Raw genomic sequence first — 19,365 nt, forward strand, 5'->3', positions numbered from 1 at the left:
GGTTGCAGTTGGTACTCTGAGATGAAAAGTGCGGCACAGGAGAGGAATTCGTAGTGGGCCGCATCATACTAGTCAGAAGACTGATGACTGAAGAGATGGTGGCATAAAGTTCCTGGTCACCAAACCTATCAGCAGTGCCTCATAAAGTGAGGGCTTTGACACTGTAGATCTAGATGGTGATTCCTCCACCGAATGGGGACATTAAGCATAACGACTCCCTTTGTACTGTGGAATAGGCTATGTGCTGGCACCGCGTTTTACCTCTCCCTTCCCTTTATCCATAACAGCACCAACAAAGCACTACACTGAACAAGTACTTATCACAGATCATCCACACGACATAGATGCACACTTGGCACTTCATAACAGGTCGAAAGAAGGCAACAGCAGACCTCCTACATCAAGACATTGCCCAGTACGGCTGCGCAGGATTCCTTGCCCCCCCCCCCCCCCCCCCCCCCCGCCCTCTCCCCCCGCACAACTCACTAACTCACTCTATGTTATGTATTGTTATGATTGCTACTCGTTCTCAAGTGTGTAATAGATGTGGATATATCATCCTTGTAAGTTATATAAAACAAAAGTGAATTCTCATTCACAGTTACGCACTGCATGGTCGTCAATTTCCAGGACGTCGGAATAGATGTGTTGAATGTGTAATTTGTGGATTCCTGCACATTGTCGACCATGCTATGCATGAACGATGTATGACATGTGACTTACTTTACGCAACTTACGGGGTTGATGTTCTCACAACTACTAGGGGGTGTCCATTGTCGACCATGCTATGCATGTTCTATGTACGACATGTGACTTATTTCATGCAGCTTAAGAGACTGAGGTTTCCACAACTGCTAGGGAGTGTCCATTAGTTACGAGAGGCGATTTTGGGGTTTTTTCGACCCACCTTCTCCCTTGATAAGATGACGTGCGATTTGTCTCTACCCCATCTCCCCCCCCCCCTCCTAATCTCACGTGAGATTTACAAAATGCGTATTTTTAGCGTAAACACGTTAATCTGTACTTGATTGCGTTCGCTCTATTAAAAAACATAATTTGCTTAATTATTTTTATTTAATACAAGTATAAACAAACCCTGGGCTTTGGCGTTCGCATAACCACGTTAAGCATTATTGTGCAGGATTTAGCCATATCTTAGGGGAAAATAGAAATGAGTGTTTGGCGTCATTGGCCGGAAGGCCCCTTTTGGGGCAGGTCTTAGGTTAGTGGTGTTTAACGTCCCGTCGACAACGAGGTCATTAAAGACGGAGCGCAAGCTCGGGTTAGGGAAGGATGGGGAAGGAAATCGGCCGTGCCCGTTCAAAGGAACCATCCCGGCATTTGCCTGAATCGATTTAGGGAAATCCCGGAAAACCTAAATCAGGATGGCTGGAGACGGGATTGAACCGTCGTCCTCCCGAATGCGAGTCCAGTGTGCTAACCACTGCGCCACCTCGCTCGGTGTGGGGCAGGTCCGGCCGCCTTGGTGCAGGTCTTATTACATTCGACGCCACATTGGGTGACCTGCGCGCCGGATGGGGATGAAATGATGATGAAGACAGCACAACATCGAGTCCCTGTGCTGAGAAAATCCCCGATCCAGCCGGGAATCGAGCCCGGTCCCGCAGGACGGGAATCCGTCACGCTGACCACTCAGCTATCGGGACGGACATATCTTAGTGGAGAAACATATTGTACTTAATTTAATCCAGTTTTCTCGCAATTTTACACTGTTATTGGGGGAAAATTACGTGATATTTGACGAGACCCCCCCCTCACTCCCACGTGAGACTGAGTGAGCTTCTGCTCGACCCCTGCCTCCCCCCTCCATAAGCGCCTCACGTAACTAATGGACGCCCCCTTACTGGCTTCAGCGTCAGCAACGCCTGAAACTGCCAGTGCTTAATAAAGTACTATTTTAAAATAACTGCCAGCGGAAACAAATTTTATCGAGCCTGTGCTGCTGCCCATAAGAAGTAAAAAATCATTAAGGCAGGACGTCTTTCAACTGTCAAAAGCTGGTATATTATATTTTAATTAAGGTCGATTTAAGTCTGCTCTGCTCGACGACACAAATTGCTCTCGTCTGGCCAGGTAGTGTCCAAAATACATTTTGTAGGCAAAGCCACACTGTCTTTAGACATTACCTTTCCTGATAAGAAGTGCTATTTTGATCTTCCAGTGAAGTCGACCTGATGATGATTTGTGACATAAACTAGTAGTAAATAGAAAAACATTGATCATCGTGATCATCATCTTTCTTTCAAGGATTATGCTCTTGCCTGTTCCAGAAATATTGACATTAAAGTAACAACAATATTATGAAAAGGATAGATTGCTACTCACCATATAGAGGAGACGTTTAGTTGCAGGCAACAACAAAGACTGATAACTCGTGAGCTTTCGACCAAAAGGCCTTCTAACGTAGAAAGCATAGACACATTCATACAAGCTCAGCTTATACACACTTGATCATTGTCTCTGGATTTTCCATTGTTTGGAAATATTGATGCAGAAGTTCTTGCCGAATTTAACATGCCATTTCTGAATCATTACAAGCTGTGGAGCGTTGACTACAGAAAGAATTTTGTAAAATACAGCGTAAATATTTTCCATAATTTATCATATTTACATTTAAGCTTCATTTTTTTATCTCCAAACGACTCGTAACAGATGAAGTATAAAAACCTATTTTCGTTTACAAACTAACACAAGTGTGAAAATCGTTACATACCAAAGCGCATAATTCTAGGCATTGAGGTCACGCATGATCAAATTGAATACTTAAAAAACGTCGCTACACTTCAGATGTGACAAAGTCAAACCGTATGTAAAGCTCGTGTTATGTCATATTAGACCTGTTTATCAGTGAAATTTGTCAATAGGGACATAGTTGCCGCATTACCGGCCAAATAATGCTGAGTCTATAGTATACGATAAGAATACACACATGAATCGAATGGTCGAAGGTTTCTATCACTCGGCAATTACGAATTATGAATGCAACATATAAATTTATAAACGAAAGATTGCAATTTTAATAAAATCTGCAGGTGCTATCTTAACGACTTTAAATGATGAGTAAGTACGATAGTAGAAGTACTTTTGAGAATGTGGTATATTTCTGCAAAACACTTATTGGTGTCGATGGTCCAGCAGTTAAATAAAATATACGTTGAATAACAGGGAAACAATAGATTCCTACTGCACGTAATTAGTTATGAACAACAACAAAGCTCGCAAGATATTCACTTCTAAACGTCTTCACTGTAGAAGCCACGGAAATCTCACAAGTGCACAAGTCAGCACAACGAAATATTTCTATCTGCCGCGACTACGCGTAAACCGCTCCACACTCTCCAAGTCCCTCTTGCGACTCTGCGTCCGTCGCGCAGTCGCGTTCAGCACTTCCCGTTTCCAGTGCCGTACTGTCCAGAACTCTCTCGTGTCCTCTCCGGAAACGATACTCCTCCCTAGCCTCCATACGTCTCTCGTAGAAACGAGCGCTGTGATTGGCTAGAGCGCTCCCTCCATGTCTCCAAGCCGATGTGCACTCACAAACGTATTGAAACCCATACCAAACACTGGATTTACATTTAAACAACTTGAAATTAAATAAATATTCCAACGGCTGGACCATAAACACGCTCTAACACACAGTATTAAATACATAAACAATTAAATAAACATATATCAAAAGAAAAGAAGCAAAAGGTAGGCCAGGAGCCTAATGTCTCTGTGCTTTCTAACACACAGTAACTATTTAACCAATTTCTTCATGAATAGTATATATCGGACATAAACAAAATCATAGACGAATAAATGTATTTACAAGCATGCTCCTACCGTTTTTTCGTGTAACTGTGGAGTACTTACGGCCTGACGCGATCGATAATAATCGGCCACTTTGACTTCCAATAACTCATGTACTATTCAAGTTACATGCCTGTAATTCATACCAATTTAGGTTTACACTAATAGCTTTCTAAAGACAGGCGATGGACAAAATCGGATGAAGCGCTTATATTTTGGAAATTTGTTGCTGGGTGTTACTTGTGTAATTTACCGTCAGATACTAAACATTAAACCAATAAAGATATTGAAAATCTGATTGCACCATCAGAATCGTCGTGCAGATAATGGTAATGTACATGTTTCTTTTTGAGTTATCATTATTCATCTGGCTATTATTAATTTCTATACGAACTGTGAAATGTCTGCCATTTAAGGTTTCACAAAGTCCGCCATCTTTGGCACTTCCGGCATAGACATCTTCTTTATCGACAGAAAGTACTGTCCTTGTTACAGCTGAATCCCCAGCCACGCGGCTAGACCACACGCTGGGGCTACCCCTCTCGTCCAGCTGACGTTCGCCACATGTTTGCTGCGGGGCCCCGACTGGCCGAGCGGCCCGTACGGCCACGCCAACTTAGAATATTTTCCTGGCGCCACAATTCGCCCGTTACCTCACAAGCTGGACCACAGTGGGTTGTTCAATTAACTATCGCACCTGATACAATACAGTCTCCAGTACTATTACAGTTATTCTTATTATCAATAATATGTTGGCAACAGGATTTAATCGTTTTCAGTTCATTTATTTGAATCTTTTTCACTTTGAATAAGAAGGCAGTTCTTAGAAATGGTTGAAATGGCTCTGAGCACTATGGGACTTAACATCTGAAGTCATCAGTCCCCTAGACTTAGAACTACTTAAACCTACGGCAGGATTCGAACCTGCGACCGCAGCGTCGCGCGGTTCCAGACTGAAGCGCCTAGAACCGCTCGGCCACACCGGCCGGCGCAGTTCTTAGAAGTGTATCCGTTTAGTTAAAAATACTGAAGAAATCTCTATCGCACAACTATTGAGAGAAGAATGATTAAAAGACGGAGAGTTAAAAAGACTAGGTTCGGAAGGTTGTAACAGATAAAAGTGCGAAGAGGTTTTTGTCAACTTCTTCTTAACTGCAAGTATCTGGGACTGAAAGACTATTCTAAATCCGACAAGCACATGAAAGCGGCTAAACGATTTTCTTGTGCTGGACACTCTAAATTGAATTTTCAGCCTAAAGTTCTATCAGTCACAACAGCTAGGGCCGAGACCAGAATGTCATTATTTGTGAGTATTCATTTGCTACACAGTGTGTTGATCACCCTATCGACCGAGCAACCCTTGTTTCCAAACAAGTGATCTGAAAATAACATCGCATTCAGTGTTTTTGGAATTCTTAGAGATGGACTCAGTGAAGCAAAAACAACTATTGAAGATGCGGAAGCTATATTAACTGACGTTGAACTGAATTTGCAGAAGATGTGTGGTATCACACAGATAACGCATTTGTTATGGTTGGCAAAGACAACGGAGTTTATGCCCTCCTCAAGCGAGAAATTCCACACTTAATCCACATACAATTTTCTTGCCACTCCATCCAGATGCCTTTCACATTCCTATAAAGGACATCAGCCCATTTGAAATTCTTTTTTTCAGAAACCCATAATTGGTTTCACCTCTTCTCGGGAAGCAAAAATCGTATAATGGTCTATGCAAAACACTTTAAGATGAGTATCCCTTGGGGATACTAACAATCACAGGAGCACAATATATCGCAGTTGAGCCCGTCTGTGAACGTGTACTTAGTCAGTGGGAGGCTGTAACAGAGTACTTCGGGAAAGCGTCAGTGAATGAAAAGTGCTAGCTTGGATGAGATATGTGTAGTGCTGCCTTGGTCAAATGCAGAAGCTGAGAGGTGGTTTAGTGGAAGGCACATTGTCTGAAGTTCGTATAGGAACAGGATGGGGAACGCCCTGCTCAGTTATATTCTGAGGACTCCTGCTAGCCTTCGGAGCCTCGGAATGTGCTGTCACACTTCCAGTTTGAAGACATTTACAGCTGTTGCGACCAGCGACATAACAATCGCCTTCCAGTTGAACTTAACAATGGATCAAACGCTGCACTAGCAACAGGGACTTGTCTCCCGTTTTCAAATAACACGCAGTTACTGTGTGTTCCGACAGCACAAGATGACATACACCTTATACTGTACACAGTGCTGTGTAAGATTACTTGTTCGCCTGTAATTATGATTCATGTTCCACTGAGTGGATAAGACTTTAAATATGTAGGTATTACAAAAAAATAAAAAACAATAAAAGGCATGAGGCAACACTACTTCAAAAGGATAAACAGCAGAAGTAAGCTACTAAATGGGCTTTTGGTTTTATCCTTCTTTCATTTTGGCTCGCGCAGTACGACCGAGTAATGGAGTATACCACTTTTAATTGGTTTACATATTCCCTCGTATGAAATTAATTATTGGTCTTAGAACCGCTCCTTAAATAGGTTATTACAATAACATTCTCCATTCGTTTGTGTGTGCTTCTGTTAATTGGGGTTCAGTACTCTTACACAGATTGTTAATCAAAGACAGATAACTCAAAACTACTAATTCCTAATGTTCGTCCTGCTTTACATTAAGGAGAAACGTCAGAAAACAGACCACCATTTAGACTCTGATTATCTGTGGCTAACATATTCTCAGCCGAGCTCAGGCCCAAAATTGTTGCTTGACACATCAAATTTTGCGGATTTCATTCCTACCCGTGGTGGAAGGCGAGCAGCACAGGAGATACTACCGTTGCTACAACGCTTTCACGTTATTGGTATTATTAGATAGTAAGCAATGGGGAGACGCTAAACACTAGCACCTCGAAGACTATCGACGTCTACCGATTTAACCCTAGAACGTTCGGGCTAGGTCTGTGAGACCCACTGGTTTTTGTTTCACTGAACTTATATTCTTATTGTTGCTGATTTGACTCTAGCGCCCTGCTACCTTCCTGAAACATCCCAGAGAAAGCATTATTGTCGTGAATAAGGTTTTTCTTTGTTTAGTCATTGTTTGGCAGTTTTTCAAAAAGCGCTCGGGTCTGTCAGACCCAGCCCGACCGTTTACGTAATTAATTTCTGCCGGTGCAACCCAATTTTTATTTAGGTGTATCATTGAGTAACTAGTTATTTTGTGAACTATATGTGATGTCCAAACACCGAATTATCATTGTCAGTAGTTTGCGGTATAACATGGCAAGAGAAAGTCTTTCTTACAGTGAAATTTGCAGAATTTTGTATGATGATCAGACTGAAGCAGACGATTCTGATGCGGACCCAGACTTACAAATAGTTACCATGACAGCAATAGTGAAATAAGTGGTGATGAAGTCATCTGCCGACACTGATGTACCTGCTATTGCTGATTCAAGTACAGCTCTTCTAACTGACTCAGGTACGTCACCTATACGCTATTACAAAGGAAGGAATGAAGCAACTAAATGGCGAAAAACTTGTTTCCCACAAAACGTTCGAACAAGACGTCACAACATAGTTACAATGCATTTGCCTGGGTATTTGAGCTGCGATGGATGTACATTCACCGCTAGGATCAGGGCAGTTACTTTTTACCAATGCATTGATTGATACAGTTCTTGAATCAACAAATATCTATATTGATTCAGTTCAAAACAATTATGCAAGTGACCCGAACATGGCTAGGCCTACCAGTTATTCCCTGCAACAGTCTTTCTTGTAAATCTCATAACTGTTTATTTTTCGTAGTTGCGTTCTTGGTCTTGCGTATGCTGACGAGCCCATAACACACACCAACACAGCTTTAGTCTGCCCCGTTATGCTTTCTAATTCGGTCTACAATACTGAAACGAGGAGCCAGTTAGCTCTGGTAAGCTGATTTGGCAACACTGATACTGTACCTTGCACACAGTGCGCAACAGTTGAGCATTGGTAAGGGAGAGACCACTGATTACGAAATTTTCCCTTACTGCTGGGCTCCCTCGTTTTAACCCTAGAACGGCGGGCGAAAAATAATGTCAAGAACGGTCGGGCTGGATCTGTGGGACCCAATAAATAAATCACTTGTAACAAATGACAAACAGTATGTTTAGATCAAATGTCGAATTTTTATTTTGATTAGGTACTACTAAATGCTATAGTGGCATTAGTTCAGCTTTAAAAAAAACTGAAACATATACATCTTTGTAGTACTAAATGTCAGTAAACTGAAAATACAAGTAAATTTGACTGAAATAAGAATATAAATGAGAGTAAGTTGTAGAAATAAGAAGCAAAAATGATGAACTTTCGTTGTATAAATGGAAATCATGAATTTGAAGAATAGTTCATGAAATATCGTCCTCAGAACTTATCACTTTTCAAAACGGTCGCCGCAAACCATTTCTGCATGCGCCAACCATAACCACAATTTGCAAACTTAGCAAAAGTATTTAGTTTTGCTGTCCTTGCATTTGTAGCATCTTCCCCTTTTCCCCGGTTGTGGATCTTCGACCTATTCTTTGTTCTTCGGTACTGGAGAGGTTACAGGCAAGCCTGCGAATATCGCGCGGGAGGTTTGGTTGGGTTGCGCGCATTGTCAAATATAGTGTTATGAGAGACTTTCCTAGTGTTCTGTGATATTCTCGTCTAATTGATACATTTTTGTTGGCTTTGAACACAATGTAGCCATTGAGAGCTGCAATGTTCAACAACTGAAAAAAGAGACACAAGAGGCCACCGTCTTGTCCCTCTAGCTACAGTATATTCACCACACATAGCATCAACGACGTCTACGCCGCCCTTGGTTTTGTTGTAGTACGTTATTATACTTGGTTTCTTCTTTCCACCGCTGTCACTGTCAATTTCATCATCATGGTGCATTGACGACATAAGGAGTACTGATTTGTTCCGTTTTGGTACTTATGAAAGTAATGTGACATCTACCTGAAATCCAAACATACTTCTCTTCTTTAGACTTTTTGGGTAAGAAGTCAAACGGAATTTCAGACTTATTTTTTTAACGTACCAACAACAGTAATATTCTTTTCTTGTAATAGTTTTTGATGATTGGGTAAGAGGTAAACCAATTGTCTATCGTCAGATTTCTTCCAGACCCTTTTACTGGGTTTACAAGACGGAAAACATCATCTGGCTTATTACTGACTTTGTACGGCCCTTGGGGTTGTGCACCTGCATAAACTTCCAAATGTTTTACGTAATACGTTTTAGAACAAGCCAGGATGAAGACCTTGATCCCATACTTGGCAGGTTTATTTGGGATATACATCCTGAACCTGCACCTGCCTCTGTATGGAACGAGCATTTCTTCCAAAGTAACGTTTTCTGACGGAGCAAAATATGCATTGCAGTTGGAGACAAACATATCAAGAATGGTTCTTATGGCAACAAGATTATCTTGTTCATTTCTTTCTTCCCTTGTATGGATGCTTCAAACCTGATACAACGAGTCAAAAATCAGATTCTCTTCAGTGACATACTTGCACGAAAGATTTCTATTCCTGTCCCATCTGTATTCCAAAAGTCTTCAATATTCATTTTACCGCCATGCAATGTTCCAGCTAAGTAAAGTAGGCCAAAATATGCCTTCAGTTATTCCCTGAAGTGTTTTACACCGAATTACATAATAGTAAAGAACTCGAATACGAAAAAAAAGAAATCTATCAGAATAATAGCAGCGTTGATTACATTTTGGTATGTCTGTGTATACAATTTGATCAAATTGTTGTTCACACAGTTGGGAGTTACCTAACAATATCTACATTACTGGATTTTCGTATACGTACCGCCTCCCCTTAAATGCCTTACACATACAATTATTGCAAAAATAAAACTGCATAATAATAAACCTCGTTTTGTTTCGGCTTTATTTGATCTTTTTTGCACACGCACCTAGTTTATTTCATTTTGGATAGTTGGTGACATTGTAGAGTATCTGTTCAGGTTACCGCACCTACTTAAAAATGCAGGTCAGTACTCAGTGTGACCATTTCTAAGGAATGAAGTAGGGAGGATATACTGACTGCTACTGTAAAGTAGTAGTGCGGACTGAGTATGCCTCAACTCAACACATAAGAGAGACTAAAAACTACACGCAGCGCCAAGCATCTCTGAAGACGGAAGTACGCGCAAAATAAAATAGTTGACACTCGGCGCGCTTGATGATGGGAGCGACTGTACATGGGAAATGCTTTTGCTGTCGCTCCCATCAGCCGAGTGTCTATTTTGTTTGCGCGTACAATACCTGCACGGAGACAACAAATGCTTGAAAAGTATCCGTGGGATGAAAATTGAAGCCAGACACGTTGGGCGAGATACAAATGGTGTTTCGCTGCAAGGGATCGGTGATCTTCAGTGACTTGTTACAGAATAGTTGCATTCTGTGTAATTTCTTACCTCAGTTGCCTTTGCATCTAAAGTGAGCAGTAAATTACGGCACAACAACGTAAATGGCGACAGTGTGTGCTGTGTGCCTATTTAGAAACCAAGTTGTTGCATTCACTCGTGGTATTCGTTGTTGACACCAGTAACGCCCACTTTACTCTTCGCTCTAAGGCTTGCATTCACAGCTGCACTTATCCGTCTCGGGTTTCTTTCTCCGGCAGTGTTAATTGTACGTTAACAGTGGTACACACCAATACGGATAGGTTTAATGACGGAGTTAGCCGATATGCACCTCATGATTGAGTGCACTGAATGCAATGACAGCGACGATATGCTGAGCTGTTCCCACGGCGACGGCAGCCAGTCACAATACTGAGGATTGTTGAGTTGCTCTGTTTTTGTTGTACGTTTAGGTTAATGCATATCGCAGGCTTCTTCAGTGTTGTAAAGGTATTTTTACAGAGACAGAGGTAAGTGGTCTTACAAACCGAATAAATAATAATTACGTGATTGGTCCAAAACGAGCGATAGGTCCAAAACGAGCCAGGGGACAACACGCCCCTTATACCAGAATACTCAGAAAATATCCCTGAACCACCACCAAAACTTTGTCGTTGGTGGTCTAGTTCGGCCTGTATATTTCAACAGTATGCATATCAGATTCTCTGTATTCATTAATGTGCGAGCGCCATGACTTAGCATCTGGAGAAAAAAATCCAACTAGCTCGAAATTGTTGTCGAATTCCACAGTTGAGAACCGTGAAGAGGTCATGGAAAATTCTTACCATTCTCATTTGTATCTTTCTGTATTCCATTGCCTTCCCGTTTTATGAGTATGTGTTTAAGCTCAATACAGTATAGAGTTTTTTCTGCTTTGAATTCATATGTACAAACCGCAATAATGTCGGTAGATGTGAATAAATAGTATCCAAACCTTCTACTTTTAATGCGTAACGTTGCAGTATGTATTAGCTACAACTGTACACACACTTTTCCATATCTCTCACACACAAATAATATTGTTCAGTAGCATGTATCTGCAACTTCAAAAGGCGTCTTTACTCAATATCAGTGCCTATGTGCTTTTAACTAATGTGACAGGATTGTTACTAAATAAATTCTCACTACTGCCCTGTATTCCCTTATAGTGCTCAGCCCCATGCGGCCAGGGCAATCGTTCGAGAGCCGTGATGTGCCAGGGCCCTTACGGGCAGAGTGGCGAGGAGGAGTGCCCTCAGAGTGACCGCCCTGCAGATGAGGAGCCCTGCAACATGGGGCCCTGTCCCGAGACCAGGAGTCTCAAGCACTCCTGGCTTTACACTGAGTGGAGCCAACAGGTAACAGACCATTTGACATGTACCTCTCTGCAACTGCACGCAGTGTTTGACTTTGGAACTGGCCCCAGGTAATGTGATTGTTATTTGAAGACTGTATGGAAGCTCTCTGCTACTGAGGCTCTCAACAAAAGCAAAAAAACTTCATATGGACATAAGCCTTGTTTTGAATAGTTTACAAGATAGAACACATTTAATGTACATTGTTATTTATTTTATCTTTTATTCAGTACATTGTTAGGTTTACATATGTACAGCAGGTAGTAAACATTACAATATGAACTTTCCAAAGTAGCAATTGAAAAATATATATTTTTAACACATTCACCTCTAAATATTATTCTACACATCACATTACAGTTGTTGTACATTTCAAGTAAATGTTCAAATACCTTATCATCGACTTCAATGAATTTGTGCGTTTTTGGGACAACATGTTGTGTTGCCTATACTGAGTGCTTCTGCATATTCCCTGACAAGGGCAGCAGCATTCATGAAGCAATGAAGCAGTTCATCTTGCGTATTCACCTCAGATTTCATCCAATCCATTAAAAAAAATAATAAAAATAAAAAAAACAAAAGAAATCTTATAGCTTAAGGCCTGGCGATCTCAGTGGGCAGTTACTTGTACTTGCGGAAAAAAATCACATAGGGAGTGCCACAGAGTTCAATCTTGCGTCCAACCCAGTTCCTCATAAATATGCTGTCTCAGAAAATGTTCGGAAAACGGAATATGTCCATATGAAGTCTCTTCTTTCTTCAAATGAGTGTTCCTGTCATATCCCTGAATACTGACCATTGCACATGGGACGCCCTGTATACCAGTGTGTGTGCGTGTGTGTGCGTGTGTGTGTGTGTGTGTGTGCGTGTGTGTGTGTCCAAAACAAGAAAAAAAAGGTCATGCAAGCATATGTTTGGAAATAATTCTCTTTTTCATTTATCACGACATGTGGCACGTTAGGTGCAATAGCCAGCTAACAGCAACTTGTGTAAGTACCCAGTGCCATCCACTTTTGTGTTGGGTGAATATGTAGATATCTTCGGTTCATGGAAAACATTTAAAATGTACCAACTTGACTGGTGAGGGAATGTTGTATCATTTCAAAGGTCCTCAGATGTTGTTGAAAGATTTTGCAGGTTTACATGTTGCTAAAGCACATGGGCGTATGCTGCTACAAGTGTGGCAATTGTCTTCTCTTTCTAAAACCATTCATTCATCCATCATGTTGCGTAGATTTCATCAAGAAGAGAACCTTCAGGGATGCGGAGCAAGTCAAGGTATGCACTAACACAAAATAAAGATATCATAGAAACTTAATGTGTTTACAATATTACCAGTAACTTACCACTGTACTGCTTAATGCTAATTGTACTAAAACCGTCTAAATTTGATTGAGTAGAGAAATGAGAAATTTTCTACTTTAAAAAAGGCTGCCAGCAGCAGATGCACAGCAGCTGTATAATGCAATAAAACTGTGGATGCAGCAAACCTTTCACATTTTAGCAGGTTTGTTACTAATTTACTCAATTAAATTTAGATGGCATAGGTGTGAATAGCATGAAACAGTTTAGTGATCATTGTTGTTGATATAGAATACATATGAAGTTTCTATGATGTCTGCGTCTCATATATGTATATCTTGACTCGTTGCACACCCTGAAGATTATCCTTCTATGCATATACTGCTTACTGAGAAGTAAGGACTTAATAGCATGCGTTGAACTCACAAGACTAAGAGCAAGCAGGCTGCAGACTAGACTGTCTTTTTCTCTAACTGAAGTTCAGTCCACTGTATGTTGGCTTTGGGTTGTGATATAATTATGTAATGTAGATGCTGTATTTCGTGGTTAACAGGTTATAAATTGTATGCGACAATAAACTGCTGGCAAGTGGCACATGGGAGAAAAATTCTGTTACTATCTTGTCTGCCCAGGATTGCAAATATAAATATGTAGTACTTGTTTTTGTAAATGAAAAGTACATTTTGCTGACGTCCAGCAACTTATTTCTCCAGAGGTAATCATGACTTTTAAAATTGCAAAGTGTATGGTATTCTAAGAGAGTAAGAGTCTGCGGTATAAGTACAGATTGTTTGCTTTCATCACAGTGCTCCCAGGAGTGCGGGACAGGTATCCAGACGAGGCGGGTCATCTGCTCCGAAGGCCGTGATGCAGCTTGTGATGCTAGCTCCCGGCCCGAGGACCGGCGCGCCTGCTCCAGCCAGCGCCATTGTGCTGGCCAGTGGTTTGCAGGACCCTGGGGACAGGTGAGCAGTGCCATATCTCCTAGTAATGCTCACATCACTCTATCACACCCACACATTCAAGTAGTCATGGAAGAGAGAGGTGAGATGTTCTGTAAATCCTCTTACACTCTTATATCTAAAAATTCATCCAATGAGTAGGAGTTGTCATCTAGAAATTCTTTTAATTTATTTTTAAATGTTAGTTGGCTATCTGTCAGGCTTTTGATGCTGTTTGGTAGGTGACCAAAGACTTTTGTGGCAGCATAATTTACCCCTTTCTGTGCCAAAAATCAGATTTAACCCTGCATAGTGAAGATCATCCTTTCTCCTGGTGTTATAGCTATGCACACTGCTATTACTTTTGAACTGGGTTGGATTATTAACAACAAATTTCATAAGTGAATATATATACTGTGAGGATCCCTAGATTCTTAAATAGAAGTCTGCAGGATGACCATGGGTGGGCTCCAGCAATTATTCTGATTACACGTTTTTGAGCAATGAATACTTTTCTACTCAATGATGAATTACCCCAGAATATGATGCCATACGAAAGCAGTGAATGAAAGTAGGCATAGTAAGCTAATTTACTGAGATTCTTATCACCAAAATTTGCAATAACCCTAATAGCATATGTAGCTGAACTCAGACGTTTCAGCAGACCATCAATGTGTTGCTTCCAGTTTAACCTCTCATCAATGGACACACCTAAAAATTTTGAAGATTCTACCTTAGCTACAGACTTCTGTTCAAAGTCTATATTTATTACTGGAGTTGTGCCATTTACTGTACGTAACTGTATATACTGTGTTTTATCAAAATTTAAAGAGAGTCCGTTTGCTGAGAACCACTTAATAATTTTGTGAAAAACATCATTTACAATTACATCACTTAGTTCTTGGTTTTTGGATGTTATTACTATACTTGTATCATCAGCAAGCAATACGACCTACCTGAAAACACAATGTTATTTGTTATTGTGTCCATTGAACAGGCTGTAGTCCTTCAGTCAAAGAATTCCACTTTCTTTTTCCAAGATGCAATCTCTAAATTTATTCAGTAAGAAAGATGAATGGATTTCACATTTAAGTACGTTTGCCACAATAATTTGTGAGAAAGGAGAGAAGCATTAGAATCTGAAACACAGAGAATGTATTCAGTAACTGATACAGGTTATGAAACGTAGGAAGGTTTTGCATAGTATGAAAGAACAATTTTGTACTTGTTAATTCCACATTTTTTTGTGTCAGTAATATAACGTATGTTTTCATGATTATAGCTAAGCTGATTATTTCTCCTTGAAATAGTCAATTTATCTAAGCACTTTAAAACACACATCATGTTTTGTTTCAGTTTTTGGTTTGAATAGTTTTATTTTAAATTCATTTTAATTGTTTGTTTGAAACATACCATTTAGAGAATAGTGTACAAAATTACTTATGTGCTACATTTATGTAGGGGATAAATATGACTATACCTGTCCTGTTATCCGTGTTTACCACTACAAACAGCACCTCACATGCATGCAGCATCTCATCATTCCACTAATATTCTGTTATTTGTGAAGAGCAAGATTTAAATCTCTGTATTGCCTCTCTGATCAATTTTGCAGTGGGTTCCTGGATCACTTCAGGCCTGTGCTGGGAATTTTTATTCAACAAAAGTGTGGCCTATTCCTTTTCCTGTCCTTGTTAAATCCACACTATGTTCCATTTCCAGTGACCACATTGTCAGCAATGTTTAAACACTAAAAGTCAGTAAAATCTTTATCATCATGTGATGCTACCTTTAACAAGACAATAGATTTTGTTTACATTTCAAAATTCCAGTTTGACCCTCCTGATACACAGCTGCTGAACTTGAACAAGTTCTTAAAACAATACAATGAGAAATGGCTGAAATACAGACATGGAGGCTGCTTCAGAATGAAACATTCATTCTGCAGAGGAGTTTGTGAAATGTGTTTTACTACCAGATTGGTCTTGAAGACGGATCATCACTTCTAGATAAATAGAAGGAAAGTCCTGGCCAACTGAAGCTTGGAGTTAGAATGTGGTGCATAGTTTTGGCATCGAGGTCAGGTCATTGGCACACGATATAATGAACAAGACATCTATCGCTTACTTGACAGCCAAATTCCAAAGATAAAATGTTGCCATTTTGGATCCAGTTAAATAACAAATTAAAGTTGAGCCAACACTTCATTAAACTAATTAAGAAGTCCAGTTTAACACATTTTACCCTAAGAAGCATCTCTCTGTTGCACTAAATGTGTGTGTCAACTTTTTTTCATATTTTCAATTCTTGTTACTTATGGAATTATTTTTAGCAGGGGTGGTTGTGGTGGTGGTTAGTGTTTAACGTCCCGTCGACAACGAGGTCATTAGACATGGAGCGCAAGCTCGGGTTAGGGAAGGATTGGGAAAGAAATCGGCCGTGCCCTTTCAAAGGAACCATCCTGGCATTTGCCTGAAACGATTTAGGGAAATCACGGAAAACCTAAATCAGGATGGCCGGAGACGGGATTGAACCGTCGTCCTCCCGAATGCGAGTCCAGTGTGCTAACCACTGCGCCACCTTGCTCGGTTTAGCAGTGGTACATCCAAAGTAAGTGAAATGTTTATTTAGCTGAAATGAGCAGTAGGAATGTTGCATAAAGTACGTAATCATACATCTTGCAGAGGCCTTTTTAAAGGCCTTAGGTATTTACACTCATTTCACAATACAGTTACTCCTTCTTTATGGATCTTGTTGCTAACAATAAAAATCAGTTTAAAAAATGTAACTCATTAGCCACTCTCTCTACAAATTATCTGAATATCTGGAGTCAAGGATTGAAAAAATTCTGCTACGTAACACCAAGTGTTTCACTGTTGATACAAATTATGTTTTGTATGATTCACTTGTATTCTATTAACGGTTTGACTTGTTCTACATCCTTAAAATTTTTCCTTCACAGTTCTATATCTAGAGTAATATAAAGGATTGAAATAGATGAAAGAGTTCAGAATGAAATACCATTGGAATATTATTTACAAACATCACCTACAGAACCTGCTTTAAACTTGCCTTCTATGAAAATAAAAGCAATAAGAGGAAAGCCAAGATTTCCTTTCTTCAAACCAAAATTGTCTTCCAGTGCCTATGAATTTATAATTTGCTTAACTTAATATTTATACAAATAATTTAGAAGTAAAGGAGACCACACACTGAATAGCAGAAGTGTTGAGTTGTTGACAGGCACACACAAAAGAGAACGAAAATTTGCTAGCTTTTGGGATAAATCCATTGTCAAGCTAGAGTACACACCTTCCTTTGTCTTCCTTGTTCCTTTCACCCCTTCCTAATCCACGTCACCTTCATCTTGGGCCTTTGGTACCCATGCATCACATGCCTAACCCTTGCACCTGCCATCATTTTCTCCCACATTCCTAGTTAGCATACATACTTCCTCCTTCTGAGTTGCTGGCTACCTGCACTCAACCCCCTCTTTCTGCCTCATGCCTCTCTCCCTTTACCCACCCCACATAACATAACCCCCACCCCACCTTAGTCTGCCTGCCGAAATGCAGTCCTGGCATCGTGTCTGACTAGCACAATGTCAGGGCACAAGTGTGTGTGTGTGTGTGTGTGTGTGTGTGTGTGTGTGTGTGTGTGTGTGTGTGTGTGTGTGTGTGTGTGTGTGTGTGTTCGTATTTGCAGATGTTCAGTTAAATAGAATGAATAAAAAGTTACTGGTTTACCTGTCACATCAAATTCAGATGATGACTGTCTCCATCATCATTGTCAGGCTTGAATTAGCAAGGCTCCCAGTTTTATTCCCAAAGGACAGCTTATGAATGGCAGGATTACATCGTGACAACAACAAAGAAGTGGCATGTACTGTAGTGGCACCCTCGAATTTCACAGATTTTGTTTGGGCTCTCTTTCCAGCTTGGCTTGCAGCACCATCCCTCACATCAAGAATTCTTCCTCTGTGCTCTTTCTTTATCATGTGCCTGCTTTCATGCATTGTGATGTGCTTATCTGATGTCTCTATTGGAGTTCTTTTCTCATAGACTAATTTCAACTGCTTCCTTGGTCACTGAGTCCCAAAAGGTTGATGTGTGAGCAAGTATTCACACTTTCTCAAGTGAAATATTGTGCTTATCTTACAGGTTGTGCTCTGCCACTGCTGATTTATCCAAATACCTGTATTTCAGGTTATCCCAATGCAGCGTATGGCAACAGTCCATACAGAATGGAACTTCTGCCATACTTGCGAGTGGATCTTTACAGCTTGGCTGTTCTGTGTACAGGAAACAGAAACCTGTATCATAATGGGTATAGCTTTCACCACCCAGCTCCAAAGAGAGCTATGCTGAGCATATTAGTGTACAGTGGGAGGACTGTTTTGGATAAGGATCACCTCAGCTCTGAAATTAACAGCCTTAGGATGACATTCAGAAGGAATGGGTATTCTCTCCATGATATTAAATAAGCACTGTCAAGGAAACCAAGATACAATGTCATTTAAACATGCCAAGAGGACCAACAACTACTGGACCTTCTATCCTGCAGTGTAGCAAGATTGGTGGAGTCCTAAACAGGCAAGCAGTCAGATGAGTCTTTGGATGACCCATAAAAATCAAAGAAATGCTGCAATCAGTTAAGGATAATGCCACCCGGAGATTGCCAGGAATTTATAATATTCCTTGAGTGTGTGGCAAAAATAGTGTGGGACAGTCTATACAGACTGTTGACAATTGGAGCATCAAGCATCACCATCACCTTAAATATGGGTGTTTGTATAAATCAGTGGTGGAACAGCATAGTCTGTTAAATAAGCTCAAGATTTTGCTTGAACAGATAAGAGTATTTGCTCACTTGTTGACCTATAGGGACTCTGTGATAGGGGAAGCAGTTGAAATCAGAGTATGTGAAAACGACTTCAGTAGAGACATGGACTATGCTCTTAGTTAACACAAGGAAGCATGCACTTAATAAGGAAGAGCACAGAGGAAGACCTCTTGCACTTAACTGCCTGAAGGGAGGGATAGTGCTACAAGCAATGCTGGATAGAGTGTGCAAACAAAATCTATCGATGTTGAGGACACCACCCCAGAGTGCACCATTTCTGTGTTGTCGTCATGGTAATCCAGCCTACCAGATGGCATCCTTTGGGTATAAAAGTGGGAGCCTCATCAGTTCATCACAGTCAATCTTAGCCCCTGATGATGATGATGATGATGGAGGCAGTCATCGAAAGTGTGGGATTGTATATGAATTTTATGCAGCAAGTAAACTGAGAACTCTTTATTCAAGAACTTCATTGCAAAAAACTCGGTAGCCCTCCAGAATCAAGTACTTTCTGTAGAAGCTGCACAGATATCTACTCAAATCTTTATCACATTTTTAAAGTAATTAACAGAAAAGCAACTTACTTAAACTGTTCAGAAACGTAAAGCTGCCATGTAACAAAATGTAAAAACATAGTATCATACAATCACAATATCAGTGACTTATCAGCTTACTTGTACAGATACCTGGATGTAGCAGTTTT

General features: G+C 40.4%; 1 protein-coding gene across 1 annotated transcript in view; it reads left to right on the forward strand.

Annotated features, from left to right (window-relative positions):
- Positions 1–19,365, forward strand: part of LOC124798324 (ADAMTS-like protein 4) — a 750,423-nt gene that overhangs the window by 687,331 nt on the left and 43,727 nt on the right. Inside the window, exons 9-10 of the mRNA XM_047261674.1 lie at positions 11,392–11,580; positions 13,686–13,844. Of these exons, the coding sequence (XP_047117630.1) occupies positions 11,392–11,580; positions 13,686–13,844 (348 nt within the window). The remainder of the gene's footprint in view (positions 1–11,391; positions 11,581–13,685; positions 13,845–19,365) is intronic.

This window comes from Schistocerca piceifrons, chromosome 5 (genome assembly GCF_021461385.2).
Source record: "Schistocerca piceifrons isolate TAMUIC-IGC-003096 chromosome 5, iqSchPice1.1, whole genome shotgun sequence".
In the NCBI taxonomy this organism is placed as follows: domain Eukaryota; kingdom Metazoa; phylum Arthropoda; class Insecta; order Orthoptera; family Acrididae; genus Schistocerca; species Schistocerca piceifrons.